General features: G+C 52.9%; 3 protein-coding genes and 6 non-coding genes across 17 annotated transcripts; 8 read left to right on the top strand and 1 right to left on the bottom strand.

The window, feature by feature from the left end:
* Positions 1-858: 858 nt before the first annotated feature.
* Flt3lg (fms related receptor tyrosine kinase 3 ligand) lies at positions 859-7,952 on the top strand. 9 transcript variants are annotated; one of them, XR_004770459.1, is made up of 9 exons: positions 1,011-1,348; positions 1,570-1,683; positions 2,085-2,138; positions 2,733-2,876; positions 3,162-3,306; positions 5,392-5,570; positions 5,673-5,744; positions 6,985-7,063; positions 7,732-7,863. XR_004770459.1 is itself a non-coding variant. In XM_027420681.2 (8 exons), exons 2-8 carry the CDS (start codon positions 1,316-1,318, stop codon positions 7,863-7,865), a joined length of 795 nt encoding a protein of 264 aa, XP_027276482.1. In that variant the 5' UTR covers positions 859-990; positions 1,282-1,315; the 3' UTR covers positions 7,866-7,952. The 9 variants fall into 9 exon arrangements, 8 of the variants coding, with proteins under 8 accessions (XP_027276482.1, XP_035302123.1, XP_027276475.1 ...); XM_027420681.2 differs by lacking the exons at positions 5,673-5,744; positions 6,985-7,063 and adding an exon at positions 859-990 and having other exon boundaries at positions 1,282-1,348; positions 7,740-7,952; XM_027420677.2 differs by lacking the exon at positions 6,985-7,063 and having other exon boundaries at positions 7,740-7,950.
* Positions 7,953-8,919: 967 nt separating this feature from the next.
* On the top strand, positions 8,920-11,733 carry Rpl13a (ribosomal protein L13a). The gene is made up of 8 exons (XM_027420682.2): positions 8,920-9,011; positions 10,059-10,131; positions 10,379-10,444; positions 10,551-10,652; positions 10,847-10,932; positions 11,108-11,167; positions 11,408-11,530; positions 11,620-11,733. The coding sequence occupies exons 1-8, from the start codon at positions 8,997-8,999 to the stop codon at positions 11,704-11,706; spliced, it is 612 nt and encodes a 203-aa protein (XP_027276483.1). The 5' UTR covers positions 8,920-8,996; the 3' UTR covers positions 11,707-11,733.
* Positions 10,163-10,245, top strand: LOC113836325. Its single transcript, XR_003486404.1, has one exon. It is a non-coding gene; the product is annotated as a small nucleolar RNA Z195/SNORD33/SNORD32 family (small nucleolar RNA).
* LOC113836324 lies at positions 10,694-10,778 on the top strand. The gene has a single exon (XR_003486403.1). It is a non-coding gene; the product is annotated as a small nucleolar RNA Z195/SNORD33/SNORD32 family (small nucleolar RNA).
* On the top strand, positions 10,971-11,040 carry LOC113836326. The gene has a single exon (XR_003486405.1). It is a non-coding gene; the product is annotated as a small nucleolar RNA SNORD34 (small nucleolar RNA).
* Positions 11,212-11,300, top strand: LOC113836316. The gene has a single exon (XR_003486394.1). It is a non-coding gene; the product is annotated as a small nucleolar RNA SNORD35 (small nucleolar RNA).
* A 1,894-nt stretch (positions 11,734-13,627) lies between the features above and the next one.
* Rps11 (ribosomal protein S11) lies at positions 13,628-15,601 on the top strand. The gene is made up of 5 exons (XM_027420683.2): positions 13,628-13,784; positions 14,295-14,426; positions 14,597-14,672; positions 14,875-15,004; positions 15,425-15,601. The coding sequence occupies exons 1-5, from the start codon at positions 13,770-13,772 to the stop codon at positions 15,546-15,548; spliced, it is 477 nt and encodes a 158-aa protein (XP_027276484.1). The 5' UTR covers positions 13,628-13,769; the 3' UTR covers positions 15,549-15,601.
* On the top strand, positions 14,722-14,786 carry LOC113836317. The gene has a single exon (XR_003486395.1). It is a non-coding gene; the product is annotated as a small nucleolar RNA SNORD35 (small nucleolar RNA).
* A 580-nt stretch (positions 15,602-16,181) lies between the features above and the next one.
* Positions 16,182-16,246, bottom strand: Mir150 (microRNA mir-150). The gene has a single exon (NR_162753.1). It is a non-coding gene; the product is annotated as a microRNA mir-150 (primary transcript).
* Positions 16,247-16,545: the final 299 nt, after the last annotated feature.

Below are 16,545 nucleotides of genomic sequence, written 5' to 3'. Positions count from 1 at the left end.
GAAGATAAGTAAGCCACAGGGTGTGTTCAGTGCTGATAAGAACAAAGCAGGGTGACTCCCGCGCTGCAAGGGGTGTGACTTGGAAGAGGGTGTTGTGAAGCCTCTGCCTTGGATGAGATGGGAGAGGACATAGGTATCTGGAAGGGAAGGGTGCTCCCCACAGTGAGGAAATAGCCAGAGCAAAGGCTTTGGGGAAAGAGTATACCCACCTCACACACACCAAGGATGGCTAGTGTTGGAAAGGAACGTAGCATGAGGTTAGCAGGGAGGGGTTAGGATAGCACAGGGTCAAATACTGCCAATCTGGAGAATCTGGAGGGGTGAGACGGGACTGGAAGGAGTCAAGGGCCTGCAGCACGCTGGACAAGTACTCTGCCACTGACTCACTAGCTGCTCTCCAACTGAACTGTGTGTCTGTCCCTCTTTATTTTTTGAAACGGTCTTAGTACATTGCCCAGGTCAGCCTTGAACTCACACTGTATCCAGCCTCCAATCTTCAGTCCTCCTGCCTCCAAGGCTTCTTGGTAGCTGGGTTGACCAGTCTGCACCATCACCACCTCCCCTCTGAAGCCTAGACTTTTATCTCAAAAGAATCAAGAACCCAGAAGACTGGAGGGACTCGGCTGACAGGTTCACAAGTTCTGTGCCCCTGGGAGCAGCTGGAGGACAGGCAGTAGGGAACTCAGAAAGGCCGCCATGTCATTCTTTGTGGGAGATGGTGGAGGCAAGGCCAGTATGGGGGTAGCTGATGTGATGGGCACTGGTCAGATTCTATATACACTTCCAATTTGGAAGGCCTGGTTGTAACCTTAGCTGTCCATAAGCTGTCCTAGAAGAGGCCTGTGGTCGCGTCACTTGTTACCACTAGGTGGCGCGTCCTTCCCGGGCACGAACTCACCCCTTGCACTGTCTACCCCAAAGCTCCGTTTCACTTTCGGTCTTTGGCTGTCACCCAGCTTGATCGTTCCACACCCAGCTGGGGCAAGCCTGGTGCGTGGGGTGAATGGCTTTCCAGGTCCCCGAGGGGCGGGCCCAGGGTCCCCACTCCCGGGCCCAGGGAGCAGGGTGCGAGGCCTGGGGAGGATTCTGGGGACGGGACCGTCTGTCGGGGTTCTTAGAAAGGGAGATGACTTTTCACTGTAACTGGGGCTCATGCAGGAAGCCTGAGGGAGCAGAAGGCGGAAACGCACCCACATCAAAGGCGGCAGGGCGGGGTGGGGTAAAGGGGCGAGCAGGGAAGGGGCTGCAGGGTGCGAGGCCTGCCCTTCTGTCCCTTCCAAGACCCTGCCACAGGCATGAGGGGTCCCCGGCCGAGATGACAGTGCTGGTGCCAGCCTGGAACCCAAATGTGCGTATACCTGGGGCGATGGAGGCGTGGGGGGTAGAGCCAGGGCAGAGTCAGAAGAGAGGGGTGGTGCGGGATGAGGTGGAGAAGTATGGACACAGGTTTGTCACAGCAGCCAAGGAGTAGGACAGGCAGAGAAGGGAAGATAACTCCCAGTTAAGAAAGGAAGCAGGATACAGGGAGCCCCTGCCTGGAAGTCAGATGCTGACACTGCCTCCCTGTAGTCCTCTCTGCTGCTGCTGTTGCTGCTGCTGAGTCCTTGCCTGCGGGGCACGCCTGACTGTTACTTCAGCCACAGTCCTATCTCCTCCAACTTCCACGTGAGGATCAGCGAGTTGGTGAGCCGGCTCCCACCCTGGCCAGGCCACCGTGCTGGGCCCCTACCCTCCACCTTGGCCTTATCTCTGTGTTTCTCTATGGGGTCTCTGTTCCTTTCCCTCCCTGGGTTGCTCTCACTGTCTCTGGATCTCTCTGTGTGGGTCTCTGTCACTGTCTCTCTCACTGAGTCCTTGCTCTACTGTTCCTCTCTAGGTCTCTCTCTGTTTCTGCGTCCATGCTCCTCTCCATCCCTCTCTCTGGACACCTCTCTCTGGGGGGTCTCTTGCCCACTGTCTTCTCTGTAGGTCCTTTCTTCCTTTTTCTGTGTCTGTGTGCCCTTGTCTCAGGGTCTGTTCCCAACTCCTCTGACTATAATTTGTCTCCTGCTTTCAGTCAGACCTCAGCTTGTTTTCTCCCATAGACTGACTACCTGCTTAAAGATTACCCAGTCACTGTGGCCATCAATCTTCAGGACGTGAGTCACAGAAGGGAGGGCCCTGGGATGGAGGTGGGAACCGGCCTCGAGACGCACTACCCTTTAAGGGTCAAGGCTAGTGGGCCACCTCCTGCTCCATCAGACCTGGCGATCTAGACCCTCGCCCCGCCCCCACCAGACCCAGCAGACCTAGCTCAGTCTTTCAGAAGTCTGGCCTGCCATTCTCCCTCCGTCAAGCTCTCAAGACTGCCCTCACTGTTCATTTCTCCCTTAGGTGTCCTGGACCCCACCCTCTCAGGCCCGACTCCGCCCTTCCATCAGGGGTCTTCAGACCTGTAGCCCTGCCACTTCTCTCCCTTGGTATCTGGCCAGGTCCCACCTCAGGGGTTTGGCCACAGTTCTCACCCTTCTGGTCTCTAGCAAGGCCCCACCTCTTTCAGGACCCTGGTCCCGCCCAACCTACCTTAGGCATCAGGCCACGTCCATCTTCTTCAGACACTTAGCCCCGCCCTCATCAGTCATCTGGGCCCACCCATTCCTCTCAGCCATCACCCTTGAGGCTCGCCCATCCCCTGCTAGTCCTCTGGACCCGCTCCTCCTCCCTGTGACTTGGCTTGGCCTCTTGGTCTGCAGGAGAAACACTGCAAGGCTTTATGGAGCCTCTTCCTGGCCCAGCGCTGGATGGAGCGACTGAAGACTGTGGCAGGGTCTGAAATGCAAAAGCTCCTGGAGGTTGTCAACACGGAGATACATTTCGTCACCTCGTGTGCCTTCCGGGTTAGCAATGGAACTTGGTAACTCTGCTAGGTCTTTGCGGGGCTCTTTTGCCCACAGCATACCGCAGTGGTAGAGCTGGAACCTCCAAGCCTGGGACCCTGTTACTGGGTCGGTGCCTCAGTAGGTGAAGAAGGCCGTTACTAAGGGGCTCTCTCCTCTAACAACCGGGGAGCCCTGGAGTCTTTGAGACCCGGGCACTGGCTCTGTGTCCTCTGCAGGTTTGGGGGCTAGGTTGGTGGCGACACTGGTGTGACATGATAGTGATCTACCCCTCCCTGCTCCCAGCCTCTCCCAGAGTGCCTTCGCTTCGTCCAGACCAACATCTCCCACCTCCTGCAGGACACCTGCACACAGCTGTTGGCTCTGAAGCCGTGTATGGGGAAGGCCTGCCAGAATTTCTCTCGGTGCCTGGAGGTGCAGTGCCAGCCGGGTAACAGCAGCGCCAGAGCCCAGCATCCCCCAGTGCCACCTGGCTCACAGCCCACAGCCTTGCCTACTGTGTGTCCTAGAGGCTTCTGCTTCCAGTAGCTGGGACTTAGACTTGAAACAACTTCTTTCTCCTTTCTTTCTTTCTTTCTTTCTTTCTTTCTTCCTTCTCTTCTTCTCCTCCTTCTCCTTCTCCTTCTCCTTCTCCTTCTTCTTCTTCTTCTTCTTCTTCTTCTTCTTCTTCTTCTTCTCCTTCTCCTCCTCCTCCTTCTTCTCCTTCTCCTTCTCCTTCTTCTCCTTCTCCTCCTCCTTTTTGTTTTTTGGGACGGAGGAGTTTCACTGTGTAGCCCTGGTTGTCCTGGAACTCACTCTGGCTGGCCTCAAACTCACTGAGATCTGCCTGCCTCTGTCTCCCAAGTGCTGGGATTAAAGGCGTGTGCCACCACCACCTGACTTTTTTAAATTAACTTTTATGTGTATAAGTGTTTTACACTGAATGTGTGTGTCTGGTGCCGTAAGAGGCTAGAAGAGGGCATCAGATCCCCTGGACTGGAATTACAGGTAGCTGTGAACCACCACACAGGTGCTGAGAAGTGAAACCAGGTCCAATGCAAGGGCATCGAGTGAGTTTAACTGCTGATCCATCTCTCCCACCCCTTTTTTTTTTTTTTTTTTTTTTTTTTTTTTTTTTTTTTTTTTTTTTTTTGAGATAGGGCCTCATGTGGGCTGGTCTGGTCTTGGACTCAAAGCCATTGCAGGTGTGAAGCCACCACATCTGGCTTCACACCTTATTCTTTTTTCACATTCATTATAAATAATTGTAGCAGGCTTTGTCTTTGGGCCACCAACCAGCTCTCAAATAAAGACACAGAAACGTATTAACTATGAAAGCTCAGTCTTAGCTTAGGCTTGTTTCTAAGTAGCTTTCGTTTTCTAATTTAAAGCAACCCATTTCTATTAATCTGTATGCTGCCCTGAGGCTTGTTTTCCTCATCTGTGTGTACTGTCCTGTGTCTGATTGCTGACCCCAGGATGGCTGGCTCCCCTTTTCTCTCTGCCTACCAGCCTTGCCTTTCCCTCCTCTGACTAGCTATTGGCCATTCAGTTTTTTATTAGACCAAGCAGGTGCCTAGACAGGCAAGGTGAAACAGCAGCACATCTTTACATAATTAAACAAATACAGCACAAACAAATATAATACATGTTTACATTGTTAGCAAAGGCAGCATTAACAAATGTAACACACCTTCACAAGGTTAAATAAATGCAGCATCAACAAAAGTAACATCTTTACATAGCTAAACAATTATTCTGCAACACAAATAAATGTAACACAATTAAACATTCTTTTTCTTTTCTCAAGACAGGGTTTCTCTGTGTATTCTGTGTAGCTTTGGAGGCTGTCCAGGAACTCGCTCTGTAGACCAGGCTGGCCTCAAACTAACAGAGATCTGCCTCCTGAGAGCTGGGATTAAAGGCATGTGCCACGACTGCCTGGCTCTAAACAAATATTCTATTTCACAACAAATAATGTGTCTCATGACATTTTCATACATGTATACATTTTTATTATATTCATTACTTTCTCCTGTCTCCCTGTCTCACTGATTCCATTCCTTTTTCCAACTAGTCCCTCTTCTATTTTTTTAAGTCAATGAGGTAGGTTGACTACAGGAAACCTGCTTGAGAAGTTATTTACAGGGCACCCTACCAATGGCTACACTACTAAACAAAATGTCTCTTACTGCCATAGATCCTTGGGGAGAGGTGGGACATGCCTTTTTATGACCTCAGTTTACCTATTGTTGAGAAGACAACTTCCAGTCTGTCTGCCTAGAGCAGTCCTATCCACTAGGAAGGGAAACTGAGTGAGCCACAGGTTTCTGGGTAACGGTTTTCTTTTGTCTTTTGTCTCTAGAGTGCTGGATTAAAGGCATGTGCTGCCAGGCCTGTTTTATCCCATCCCTGCCCCAGGCTTTGGTTTTGGTTGTTTGCAAGCCCTTCATGCACCATCACCCATGGTCCCCCAGGACTGTCAGTGTTTGCTCCGATGATCCCCCTCAGTTACCTGGTTCTGCTCTCTCCCCAGACTCCTCTACCCTGCTGCCCCCAAGGAGTCCTGTAGCCCTAGAAGCCACAGCACTTCCAGAGCCTCAGCCCAGCCAGCTGTTGCTCCTGCTGCTGCTGCCTCTCACACTTGTGCTGCTGGCAGCTGCCTGGGGCCTTCGCTGGCAAAGGGCAAGAAGGAGGGCAGTGCTCCGACCTGGGGTGAGCAGAGAGTCCAGGGCAGATGGATGGAGTGGGTGGCAAGGGATGAGGGTGGCAGATGGCCTTGCAAGTGTACGGAGGCTGACCTTGGGGGGGCCTCAGGTGCCCCTCACCTCCCATCCCTAGGATATGACACTTGGGCAGCAGCGTTGACTCAGCCAGGGTCTTATCTCGGTGAGTCTTATCCTGGAGCAGGGAATGGTCAGGTTCAGGGGAAGAGGGTCAGTCCAAAGGGATGGGGTGTCTCACTGTTTCATAGGAGGGGCAGCCATTCAGGGACGTGGTGTGTGTCAGGGGGAAGAGCAGCCTTTGATAAGCTTCCAGTGTGACAAAGCTCAGGGGGTTCTGAAGCTGCCACCACACACGGCAGCAGAGAGCCTTGGAAGGCTGTGAAGGAAGAGTAGTGTGGGGAGAATAAACAGGAGGCAGGGAAGAAGGCGAGAAGGCCGGTCCCCACTACAGGTGCCCATATTTTAGAATTGTGTGTTTTACACTCATAATACGCATAATGTAGAGGTTAAACCTGTAATCCCAGCACTTGAGAGGCCAGAGCAGGAGGACTGCTGAAAGGTCTGACCAGCCTGGGCTACACAGTGAGTTCAAGGCCATTGTGAGATACACAGTGCACCCTTGTCTCCTGTCTCAAATAAACAAACAAACAAACACTCAGTTCAGTGACACTTATTTTTTTTGCAATGGCTCAGTCAGTATGTTGCCCAAAATGACTTTGAACACCTCCATGAATCTTCCTGTCCCAGCTTTCCAAATAGCTGGGCCTATAGACATGTTATAGATGAGGCTTTTCTTTTTCTTTTTTCATTGTTTTCTGGATGCTAGAGGTAGGGATCAAAACAAGGAACAGGCTAGACAAACACTGTGCTGCTCAGCTGCATCCCCTGCCCAGAGGACATGATGTCCAAGCATGGTGATGAGTATCTGCAGTTCCAGCACTTCTGAGGCTGGAGCACTGACGTAGAGAAAGAACAAGGGAGAGAGAAGAGCATTGTAGCCCTGGGCGGTTCTCCTGTCAGCCCAGCTCTGGGTATGGTGCTGCATGCCTGGAATCTATTCCAGAGGAATCAAATGTCAAGGCCAGCCTGGACAATTTAGAGATATTTCTCAAAATAACAGTGAGAAATTGAAATGCTGAGCTGGAGCTGATGACAGGGCCCTTGCACAAATAAGGCTCTGGCTTCCACCTGCCACCACACAGTCACTAGAAACACTTCATCTGCACTTAATATTTACACTGCCAAATTAGACCCGCCGTCGGCTTAGTTAAAACAAGCTGGAAGTTTCTAAATTTTGTGGTTTCCCATTTTCTGGGCATGTTTCTGAAATGCACACCACTTATCAGACATAGTGGTACATATTTATAATCCCAATCCTATTTATTTATTATTTTTTGAACTAGTGTCTCTGTAGCTCAGATGGCCTGGAACTCCTGGGTAATCCATTCTCCTGCCTCTACCTCTGGAGTGCTGGGATCACAGGTATGTACTATCACACCAGACAGTAATTCCTCTTTTGAAAAATTTACACTCAACCCTCCCCAAACAAATAAAAATTATTACACATAGGGGCTGTGTAAGTGTACCATGGTGCCTGTGTACAAGTCACAGGACAACTGGCAGGAGTTGGTCATGCTCTCCTTCTACCAGTGGGCCCCAGGGATGGAACTCAGGCCTTCAGGCTTGGTGGCCGAGGCCTTTTATCCTTTAAGCCAGTTTGAGGGCCATGATTTGTTTATTTGTTTGTTTGTTTTGAGACAGGGTCTCTTGTAGTCCTATCTGATTTGGAACTGCTGTGTAGATCAGGCTGGCTTGGAACTCAAGAGATCCACCAGCCTCTGCTTCCTCAGCCATAGGATTAAAGGTGTGTGTCACCACACCTGGCTGTAAGACTCCCTTCGGAAAAAACAAAAACAAAAAACTTGGAGTAGATTTTGTGGTGCAAGTCCGAGTTCCTACACCCTGGAGGGGAGGCAGAAGGGTCAGGATTCTGGGTTATCTACTAATACACAGAAATTCGAGGCTAGCCTAAAGGGGGGTGGGGTGGGTGTAGGGAGGGGCAGGGAGAGGTGGGAGGGTGTAAGCTCAGTGGTAGAGGGCTTGAAGGGTGCTGAGAACTCCAGTCTTCAGACAGACCATTGATGATCCAGTTTTACAGAGGAGGATACTGAGGCCAAGCAGGCGTCACCTGACAGATGTTGCACAACCTGGACACAGGGAAAGTTGGGTAGAGCCTGGCCCCTTCTTGGACCTTGCTGCCCCTCCAGCCCTCTCCCCAGGATGAAGTCAACATCAGGACCCAGCCCCACTCACCCCACTCTGTACAAACTCCTTGCTCCCATGAATTTGTATATAAATGGTTTTTACCAGATCTTCCGGACCTATCTGTGGACGGGACAGGGAGTGGGTGGGCTGCTTTAGGTCTCAGGATCTTGGTTTTGCGGGGCTTGGTCATGTAATCCCACCTCCCCAGAAGCTGAGGCAGGATCTCAAGTTTAAGGCCAGCCAGGATTGCAGAAATACTATGTCAGAAGCCAAAACCACGACAACAGGTTTGTTTTCTGAGGCCACCAATGGCCCAGGGTCAGCACTGGGTGATGCTCTCTCTAACAGAACCCCGATGTGAGGCAGAAGCAAGATCATAAAGCCACCAAGTGGCAGGAAAACAAAGTGCTGGAGCCTCCAGGAGGAATCGAGTCAGGCTGGGGAGTTTGGGGAGGTTCTCTAGAGAAAGTGAGTCAGTGAGACGGCCCAATCTGTGTTTTGTTGTGGGAGGTATAGGTACCCCTCAGGGAGGGTATCTCAGATGGCATGCTTAGCCGATACAAAGGCCATTGCAACAGAAGCACGTGTCTGCGGCCCAGGACCCTGCAAGTCCTTCCTCCCACCGTCTCTTCCTTCTGGGGTGACTACCTCCACCGGTTTAACATTCGGAAACTCCTAGATTCAAGAAAGGCCATCAGTTGTCCGCACACCATGAGGTTGAAGGGAGGGGACGCGGACACTGCGAGACCGGCCGGGACTTACGCTCGCCCCCTGGCGGCCACCGCGCGCTCCGCAGCCGCCGGTCCTTGAGGGAGTAATGGCGCCGCGCACAGCGGATACGGGAGCGAACAGCGCTCCCTCCAAATATGGCCGCCGGGGCCGGACGGCCCCGTCCCGCCGAAGCCGCCTCGGGACCCACGTGACCTCCCGCCCCACACAGTCATGGCCGCGAAGGTCCAGCTCAAACCAGTCCGTGATTGGACCATATAAAGATGACCCACCGTCCAGTGTGCGCATGCACACCGCTTCAACCAATGAAAAGACAGAAAGCCTTCCGTTCGTCCCGGGTTGCGTCACTTCCTCCGCCCCTGCGGCAAGGGATAAGAAACCCTGCGCCAAGACCTCCTCCTTTCCCAGGCGGCTGCCGAAGATGGCGGAGGGACAGGTCGGGCTCTGCGCGCGCCGGGAGGTGTGGGGGGTCGGGCGGGCGCCAGGCCGGAGCGGAAGGGGCCTCCGCTCCGCTCGGCGTGTGCAGTGGGACTTAAGGACGCAGTTGAGCAAAGGAAGAACGTTTTGACGCGAGGGCAGTGTAACGTGGGCATAGCGAGCCGCGCATGTCTTTAGGTATGGGGCGACGGAACGCTACGTGTTTCCCGGGGAGACGGGAGTGGGGCTTGGGGCCCCGACACCCGCTAGCAACCTTGAGAGGTCCGTCTCTCAGACACTTGGAACGCGGGGAGCTCGGGGCCGCTCGCTGCTGCGCTTCTGATGCGAAGCTGCTGAGTTAGAGACTCCTGGTTTCGGGACTCAAGCGTGCCGGTTTCTGTAGCTTCTGTCAGTCCTAAGGGTGCTTTCAAAGTCTTTAAGTGTTACGGGATGAATTAGTGAGAAGCATCGGGATTTTGAGGCTATTCAGTAATCGAAATCACCTTTGCTGGGGTATTTTTTCTTCTTAAAAAATGCTTGGAGGATCTCTGCCCGTCTCTTGTCGTTTGGGCCGGGTTACAAGCACATGCCAGCCACCAGGTGTGAGACTTGAAGACTGCTGCTTTCCAGAATTACAAACTAGACAGGGCAGCCATTATATAGTGAATTATTGGGTTTTGCTTTATACTATTGGTATGGTTTCTGTTCCTTGTGAGCGAGTTGAGACTATGATGCAGAGCCACCGTGGCCTAAACTTACCCCAAACGAAGTCTTAGCATGGGATTTTGTTAAAGGCTGGCTGCTTGCACAAGAAGTAGTAGATTGCAGTTTTCCAGCCATTTGAGTCTTTGCATGACAACGAGATGAGGCTCAGTTAAGATTGCAGGCACTTGAACCCTTCTCACGTGCTGCTGGGGCAGCCTTGGGCTTTCTCTTGGTTTGTTGTACCCCTTTGGGGCACCTTATCTGCTTGATAAGTCATCCTGTGGGGAAGGGCACTGGCATGAGTGGTTGGTAACTTGGTAGAGAGAGCCAGACTGCTTCCTAAGCCTTTTGTCTCCCACAGGTTCTAGTGTTGGATGGCAGAGGCCATCTTCTGGGCCGCCTGGCGGCCATTGTGGCAAAGCAAGTGCTACTGGGTAAGTTTCATTCAGAATTTCTGTTTGCCTGCAAGTCAGTGATGAGCAACAATCACCATCTTTCGTTTGAGTCTCACGACTGTGAGATCAACCCATGCACCGCTCTGAGACTTGACGGTCCCTCCTGGACTCCTTCCTGGTTCAAGTGGTTTTGGAGCAGGAGATTTGCACTTCATCTAGGATGTGGTTTTTCTGGGTGTTTAGGGGTGACTTTACTGGCTGTCTTCACAACCCATGTTCTCTCTAGGCCGGAAGGTAGTCGTTGTGCGCTGTGAAGGCATCAACATTTCTGGAAACTTTTACAGAAACAAGTGTGAGTGAGGGCCCAGGGCATCATCTCTAGGTGGGGTGCTGACCTAAGTTCTGGACAAGCAGGTCCTTGGTGTAGACTCGACCTCATCCACTTTTCTTCTTGGCAGTAAAGTACCTGGCTTTCCTCCGAAAGCGGATGAACACCAACCCCTCTCGAGGCCCCTACCACTTCCGAGCCCCGAGCCGCATTTTTTGGCGCACTGTACGAGGTGAGTTGGGCCTGTGGGTGCCATGGAGAATGGGGAATCTGGCAGCCTATGATGAAGCGATCTCCCACTGGTGTTCGAGTTTCCCAACTATGAGACAACTCTACATGCACTACCATCTGAGGCTGGGTGGGCTCCCAGATCTGGGCTAAGAGCGCTTTTCAGCCCCTCTGAAGGGAGTCCTGTTCTTCCCACAGGCATGCTGCCCCACAAGACTAAGCGAGGCCAGGCTGCCTTGGAACGCCTCAAGGTGTTGGATGGGATCCCTCCTCCCTATGACAAGGTGAGCAGCGCAAGCCTAGCTTTCCACAGCCTGTGTCCAGCGTCTGTGATGTTCTGCTATTACCTACATTGTTTGAGCCTCATGAAAACGCCACTAGCTGAGACGCCTGCCCCACCAGCCTCCTTCCCAGGTGATGCTCACAAAAGGTCTCTGAGCCCTTCTCCTTCTCTAACAGAAAAAACGGATGGTGGTCCCTGCCGCCCTCAAGGTTGTGCGGCTGAAGCCTACTAGAAAGGTAAGCTTAAAGTTGCAGAGTGGTCTAGGTGGGACCTGTAGACTGGCAGATGATGTTTTTTTTCTCACGATGGTCTTCGGATGCCACCGATTGGCAGTGCCGATAATGCCACAGGCTCAGCTGATGCCAGTAGGGGCTCCTGTATAGGGGGATATGTCCTTTAAGAGAACCTCTAGGGTCCTTTAGCTCACCCTTGTGCTGCCGGGACACCCATGTCCTTACAGCCTTGTGCCCCTGCAGTTTGCCTACCTGGGGCGCCTGGCTCATGAGGTCGGGTGGAAATACCAGGCAGTGACAGCCACGCTGGAGGAGAAACGCAAGGAAAAGGCCAAGGTCCACTATCGGAAGAAGAAGCAGCTCTTGGTGAGGACAGGACCCTCACATATGCCCTGGGGCGGGAAAGGGTAGTCTGGGAGAGAAAGCCACTCACCGCTTGTTACTTCACCTCACAGAGGCTACGCAAACAGGCAGAAAAGAACGTGGAGAAGAAAATAAGCAAGTTCACAGAGGTCCTCAAGACCAACGGACTCCTGGTGTGAGCCCAATAAAGACTGTTTGTGCTAATGCCTGCCTGGCCTGCTCTTCCTCCACCGCCGACCAGGGGAGTGGGGACAAAGGTGCTTTAGTCACTGCTCCAGTAGGAAGAGGGTACTTAGAAAGCTTATCACCTGCGTGATGAGTTTTACTCAAATGCTCCAGTGTCTGAGTGACCCAGTGCCATATAATGTAGCTCTGAGACTTGAGACCTGGGCTGAGATTTACAAGTCAACACTGGAAGAATATACTGCCTTGGCTCCTTTTCAGAAAGCAGCTTTATTTTTTTTGCAGGGTTCTACTGTTAATAAATTATTTGACTATTAAACTTGGTCTTTGCTGTTTCTGCAGGGGCACCAATGGGCAAAAAATTATATCACATTGGGCTGCACTTCATGGTCATGGTTCACCCTTTTTTGTTGAAGGCATGTGGTGTGTAAGCTGTATCTGATATTACTATAACAGTAAGGGAGGAGTGGTGAATGAGTTTTCCAGAGGGCCTTAATCTTGGTGGATATGACCATCTAACTTTGCACTACTGGTCCTCACAGGAACCCTGTACCATTCCCTACCACCCTATACCATGTAAGAGAAAAAAGGTATCTGGTGTAACATGCTGGTGCAGGTGGTTATCATAAATACCACACTCAGCTTCCATCGGGAGCTTCTCCCCGCCCCTTTTTTCCCCCAATACATCGTTTCTTAGTACCTTTGGCTGTCTGTAGACCAGGCTAACAAAACTGTTGTCATTAAGGGTGTGTGCCACCACTTAATCACCTGTGAGGACTTTTAATGTGTATTGAGGTATTGGGCCCGATTGCTGCCTCCAGTACCACTGTTGAGCTGTGAGTTGTTAGTGGGCCTAATACATATGGATGGTTGTATTCCCTCTGGAAATGTGGTGGCACACGCTCTCAATCCCAGTGATTGGAAGGTAGACGACCTCTCAAGTCAGACAGCCACGGCTAAGCAACCTGTTTAGGAAAAAAAGTGTCTTGACTCAGCCTGATCAGACTTGTTGACACAAAAACCTTTCTGGAAAAGCCACACGCTAATGTATTGTAATTTTAGGTGGGGATGAGTTGGCTGGTAAAGGATCTATGAGCCGCATGTCAGAAGTGGTTCAGTGATCAGTCTGTGTGTGTCCCCTCAAATCGGCCCCCTCCGCTTCCTAGGGGCTAGTTGGGAGGCATATTACTATAACACTTTTGGATAGAAATAGGTCTTGGTAATTTTTTTAGCACGTCAGATCCTTCCATGATAACCCTTTTTGTGAAACTGTAACACCCCAGAAGACATTTCTAAAGTCCTTTCCCCTTTATGCTACTGCAGGACAGGGAGGGACAACTACAATGTAACATTCAAAGTCACGAGGTTTATGGAGTCGTTTCTTTCACGAGGCAGTGACTGTGGCCCGGGGCTGCGTGCTGGGATAAAAGACCTCCAACACCATTCACCAAGAAAGTCATTCTATTTTGGAAACGTTAAATTCCCACGTCCTGGTTTAAGGATGGTCCCCTCCGTTGCAGGGCTGCCATCCCGAGCCCGCCCTGTCCAAACCAACAGGCAAATAAACGTGACTCCCCCTGGCTTGGACGCCGGTAGTCTGAGGTAGGGAGGCGGCGACTTCAACAACAGCCTTTTACAGAGGCCGGCCTGCCTGCCTGCCTGCCTGCCTGCCTGCCTGCCACAAGACGACGACTCCGTGAAGAACTGGTGCCAGCGGGCGCGCCCTTAGAGTTAGTAAACGGAAACGAGGCTGACAACCGCTCACTTCCCACATCTCAACCACCGCCCCGACTCTCGCGATACCACAGGATGCGCCTTCCCCGCCTGGATGAACCGTCGGCCGTTCGAGATCTCGCGAGATGATAGGCTCCGCTTCCTGTCCCCATAGCTCTCCACCACCATGGCGGCGTACGGACAGTCCCGAGATCGCGTGCTCTGAGCCGGAAGTACCTCCTAAACCGTAAAGCGCTGGCGCTGGCGTCACTTCCGCTGCAGACCTGCGTGGTGCATAAGGAAGCCCGGGAGTCGGCCGCTCTCTTTTCCTCAGGCTGCCGGGAAGATGGCGGACATTCAGGTGCGAGCTGTGGGCTGCCGCCCGCTCACGAGGCCGCTGGAGGGAGGGCGAGCGTGCTGTGGGCCCGCAGGATGAGGCAGAAACGGGGGGCTCGCTTAGCAGTTTCCTTTCCCTAAAGGGGGCCGGCCCCGGGCCGCGTTCCCCAGCGAAGCGCTGCTCTAGTCCTAAATTTTGACGCAGGCTCTGGGTTTAGATGACTCGGTGGCTCAGACAGGGCTAGCGCCCGTCATCCTCCTGCCTCAGCCGGGGGAATGCCTGGATGACAGGTCTGGCCCACCGGGCTCAGCTCCGTGTACGTGCGGCGTGAATGCTGAGTGGGTGAAGTGTGGCCTGGGGCAGGAACTGTGGAGGCCGTGGAACGTGCTGGAGCCCAGTGTGGCTTTCATAAGTTAGGTAGGGGTGACTCTTTAGGCTCATGGTGGAACGCTGGCCCTCCAGGGCTGGCGTTAAGGGGTGCCCTGGCCTCTCGGAAGCTAACCTGGAATCTCACCAAATCATTAATCCCTACAGACCGAGCGTGCTTACCAAAAGCAGCCGACAATCTTTCAAAACAAGAAGCGTGTTCTTCTGGGAGAAACTGGCAAGGAAAAACTCCCTCGGTACTACAAAAACATCGGTCTAGGCTTCAAGACTCCCAAGGAGGTACAGATGGGGCGCGTGTGGCCCTGCATGCTTGGGAGCATTGCCACCCCGCCCTTTTTTGGAGCTGCTGCCTCTGGGGCTCCTGGGAGTTGTAGTTTGGACCCCTGAGGTTACATTCTCGGTTCAGTTTAGGAACCGGTAGTCCAAACCGCACTTTCTCATCCTTTCAGGCCATCGAGGGCACCTACATAGACAAGAAATGCCCCTTCACTGGTAACGTCTCCATCCGAGGTCGGATCCTGTCTGGTGAGTGAGAAGGTGAAAATGGTTCTAGGTCCCTGAGTCCAGGCCTACTGGCAGGTGATGTCCATTCTCACGATGGTCTTCAGACATCCCCAGGGGCAAGGCTGATGCCAGAAATGGGGCTTTTGGTGGAGCCCACTCAACAGCTGGATTTCCAGTCTGGATTACCCTGGGCCTGCTAACACCTACGTCCCTCTTCCCCCAGGGGTTGTGACCAAGATGAAGATGCAGCGGACCATTGTCATCCGTCGGGATTACCTCCATTACATCCGAAAGTACAATCGCTTTGAGAAGCGCCACAAGAACATGTCTGTGCACCTGTCCCCGTGCTTCAGGTGAACACGGTTCTCTCGGTAGCCTGGGCCAATCTGAGACAGGACAGGGAGTCGCTGGCTAGGCTGGGGAAAACACCGGTGTCTAGAAGGGCTGTTGGTGGGGGCTGTCAGCCCTTATTTTGAACCGGGTGGCTTTGGGAGAAAGTGGGGTGTCCTGTGGACAGAACAGAGTGGTGGATGCTGTTTCTGGGGTATATGTAGACAGCTGGCTGTGGGCAGGAGACACTGCTAAACATGTGAGAGAGACCAGCCTGGTCTACAAGAGCGAGTTTCAGGACAGCCTCCAAAGCCACAGAGAAACCCTGTCTTGAAAAACCAAAAGAAGGGTGATAGTTTGTGTTATCACCTGAATCCAAATGTGGGTGGAGTCACTGGGGACAAAGGGATTGCTAAGGAGGTCCCTCTTGTCTAACTCCACAGGGATGTACAGATTGGCGACATTGTCACCGTGGGAGAGTGCAGGCCCCTGAGCAAGACCGTGCGCTTCAATGTACTCAAGGTCACTAAGGCTGCTGGCACCAAGAAGCAGTTTCAGAAGTTCTGAGAGGACTCTAGCTAACTCCCTGGAACAAATAAAGTTATTTTCCAGCTTAAGAACTGGCTTGGCGTCTCTGTCCGTGGGCCTGGGTGGGAATTGCCAGTACTTTCCCATGGGTGAGGGGTCCTCTGAGCTGGGGGTATTCTGCTGTCTTCCCCTCAGCTCCATTTTTTGAGCTTTGATAAACTTTGGCATCCAGATAGACACAGCTAATTACCGGCTGCAGCAGGCCCCTGGCTTCCCATTCCCGGTCCCTTGGGAGGAAGTTAACTGAGGTGGAGCCCCTGGCCTTAGAGTGCCCCGGTGGTGAGCAGTCTGGCTTTCCCGCTGAGCCCCTGGTATTCCTGCAGCTAAAGAGAAAACAGGGTCCCACACTAACCTTGCAGGTGAGACACCTGGAGTACCACGGTCTGCTTAAATAGCTACTTCTGGACAGCTTGTAGCAGTGCCTGTCAGTTTTAAGGGGCCTTGTACCAAGACAGGGAGGACAGGATGGTGTTGAGGATTGGGAAGGATGATCTAAGGTGTTGGAAGAGGGCCCCAGGATGGTAGGTATGGGTGTGGGCTTGGTGGGGATACGTGGCAAGGGGACAGACCTGGAGGGAGAAGCTGGAGCTGCCGCTGCTGGGGTCCCCAGGTCCCTGCCCCCCAGGCCTGTACCAGGGTCTGAAGTGCAGCACTGGTACAAGGGTTGGGAGACAGGGCCTTGGGAAGAGTCCGCTGCTGCCTGCTGCCTGCTGCCTGCTGCACCACGGCCTCGACATGGCCCTCTGCCTTTTAGCAGGCTGCTGAGGGAGGGCGTTCCTGTCAAAGGAAGGGGGCCCGCATCAAAGCGCTCAGGAAGGGGCAGGGACAGGTCAGGGGGCCACCGCCCAAGCTGGGAGCCTGCCAGCCACCCAGGAGAGACACCAAACAGGAGGGACTGCAGGGGACAGGGACCCTGAGGGATCTGAACCCAATTGTTGAGAGGTGTGGCCCCCCAACCACAGGTGCTTCCGTTTGG

This window comes from Cricetulus griseus, chromosome 6, assembly GCF_003668045.3.
Source record: "Cricetulus griseus strain 17A/GY chromosome 6, alternate assembly CriGri-PICRH-1.0, whole genome shotgun sequence".
Classification (NCBI taxonomy): Eukaryota; Metazoa; Chordata; class Mammalia; order Rodentia; family Cricetidae; genus Cricetulus; species Cricetulus griseus.
Note: the sequence above shows the minus strand (reverse complement) of the source record. Positions and strands in the feature narration are given on the sequence as shown.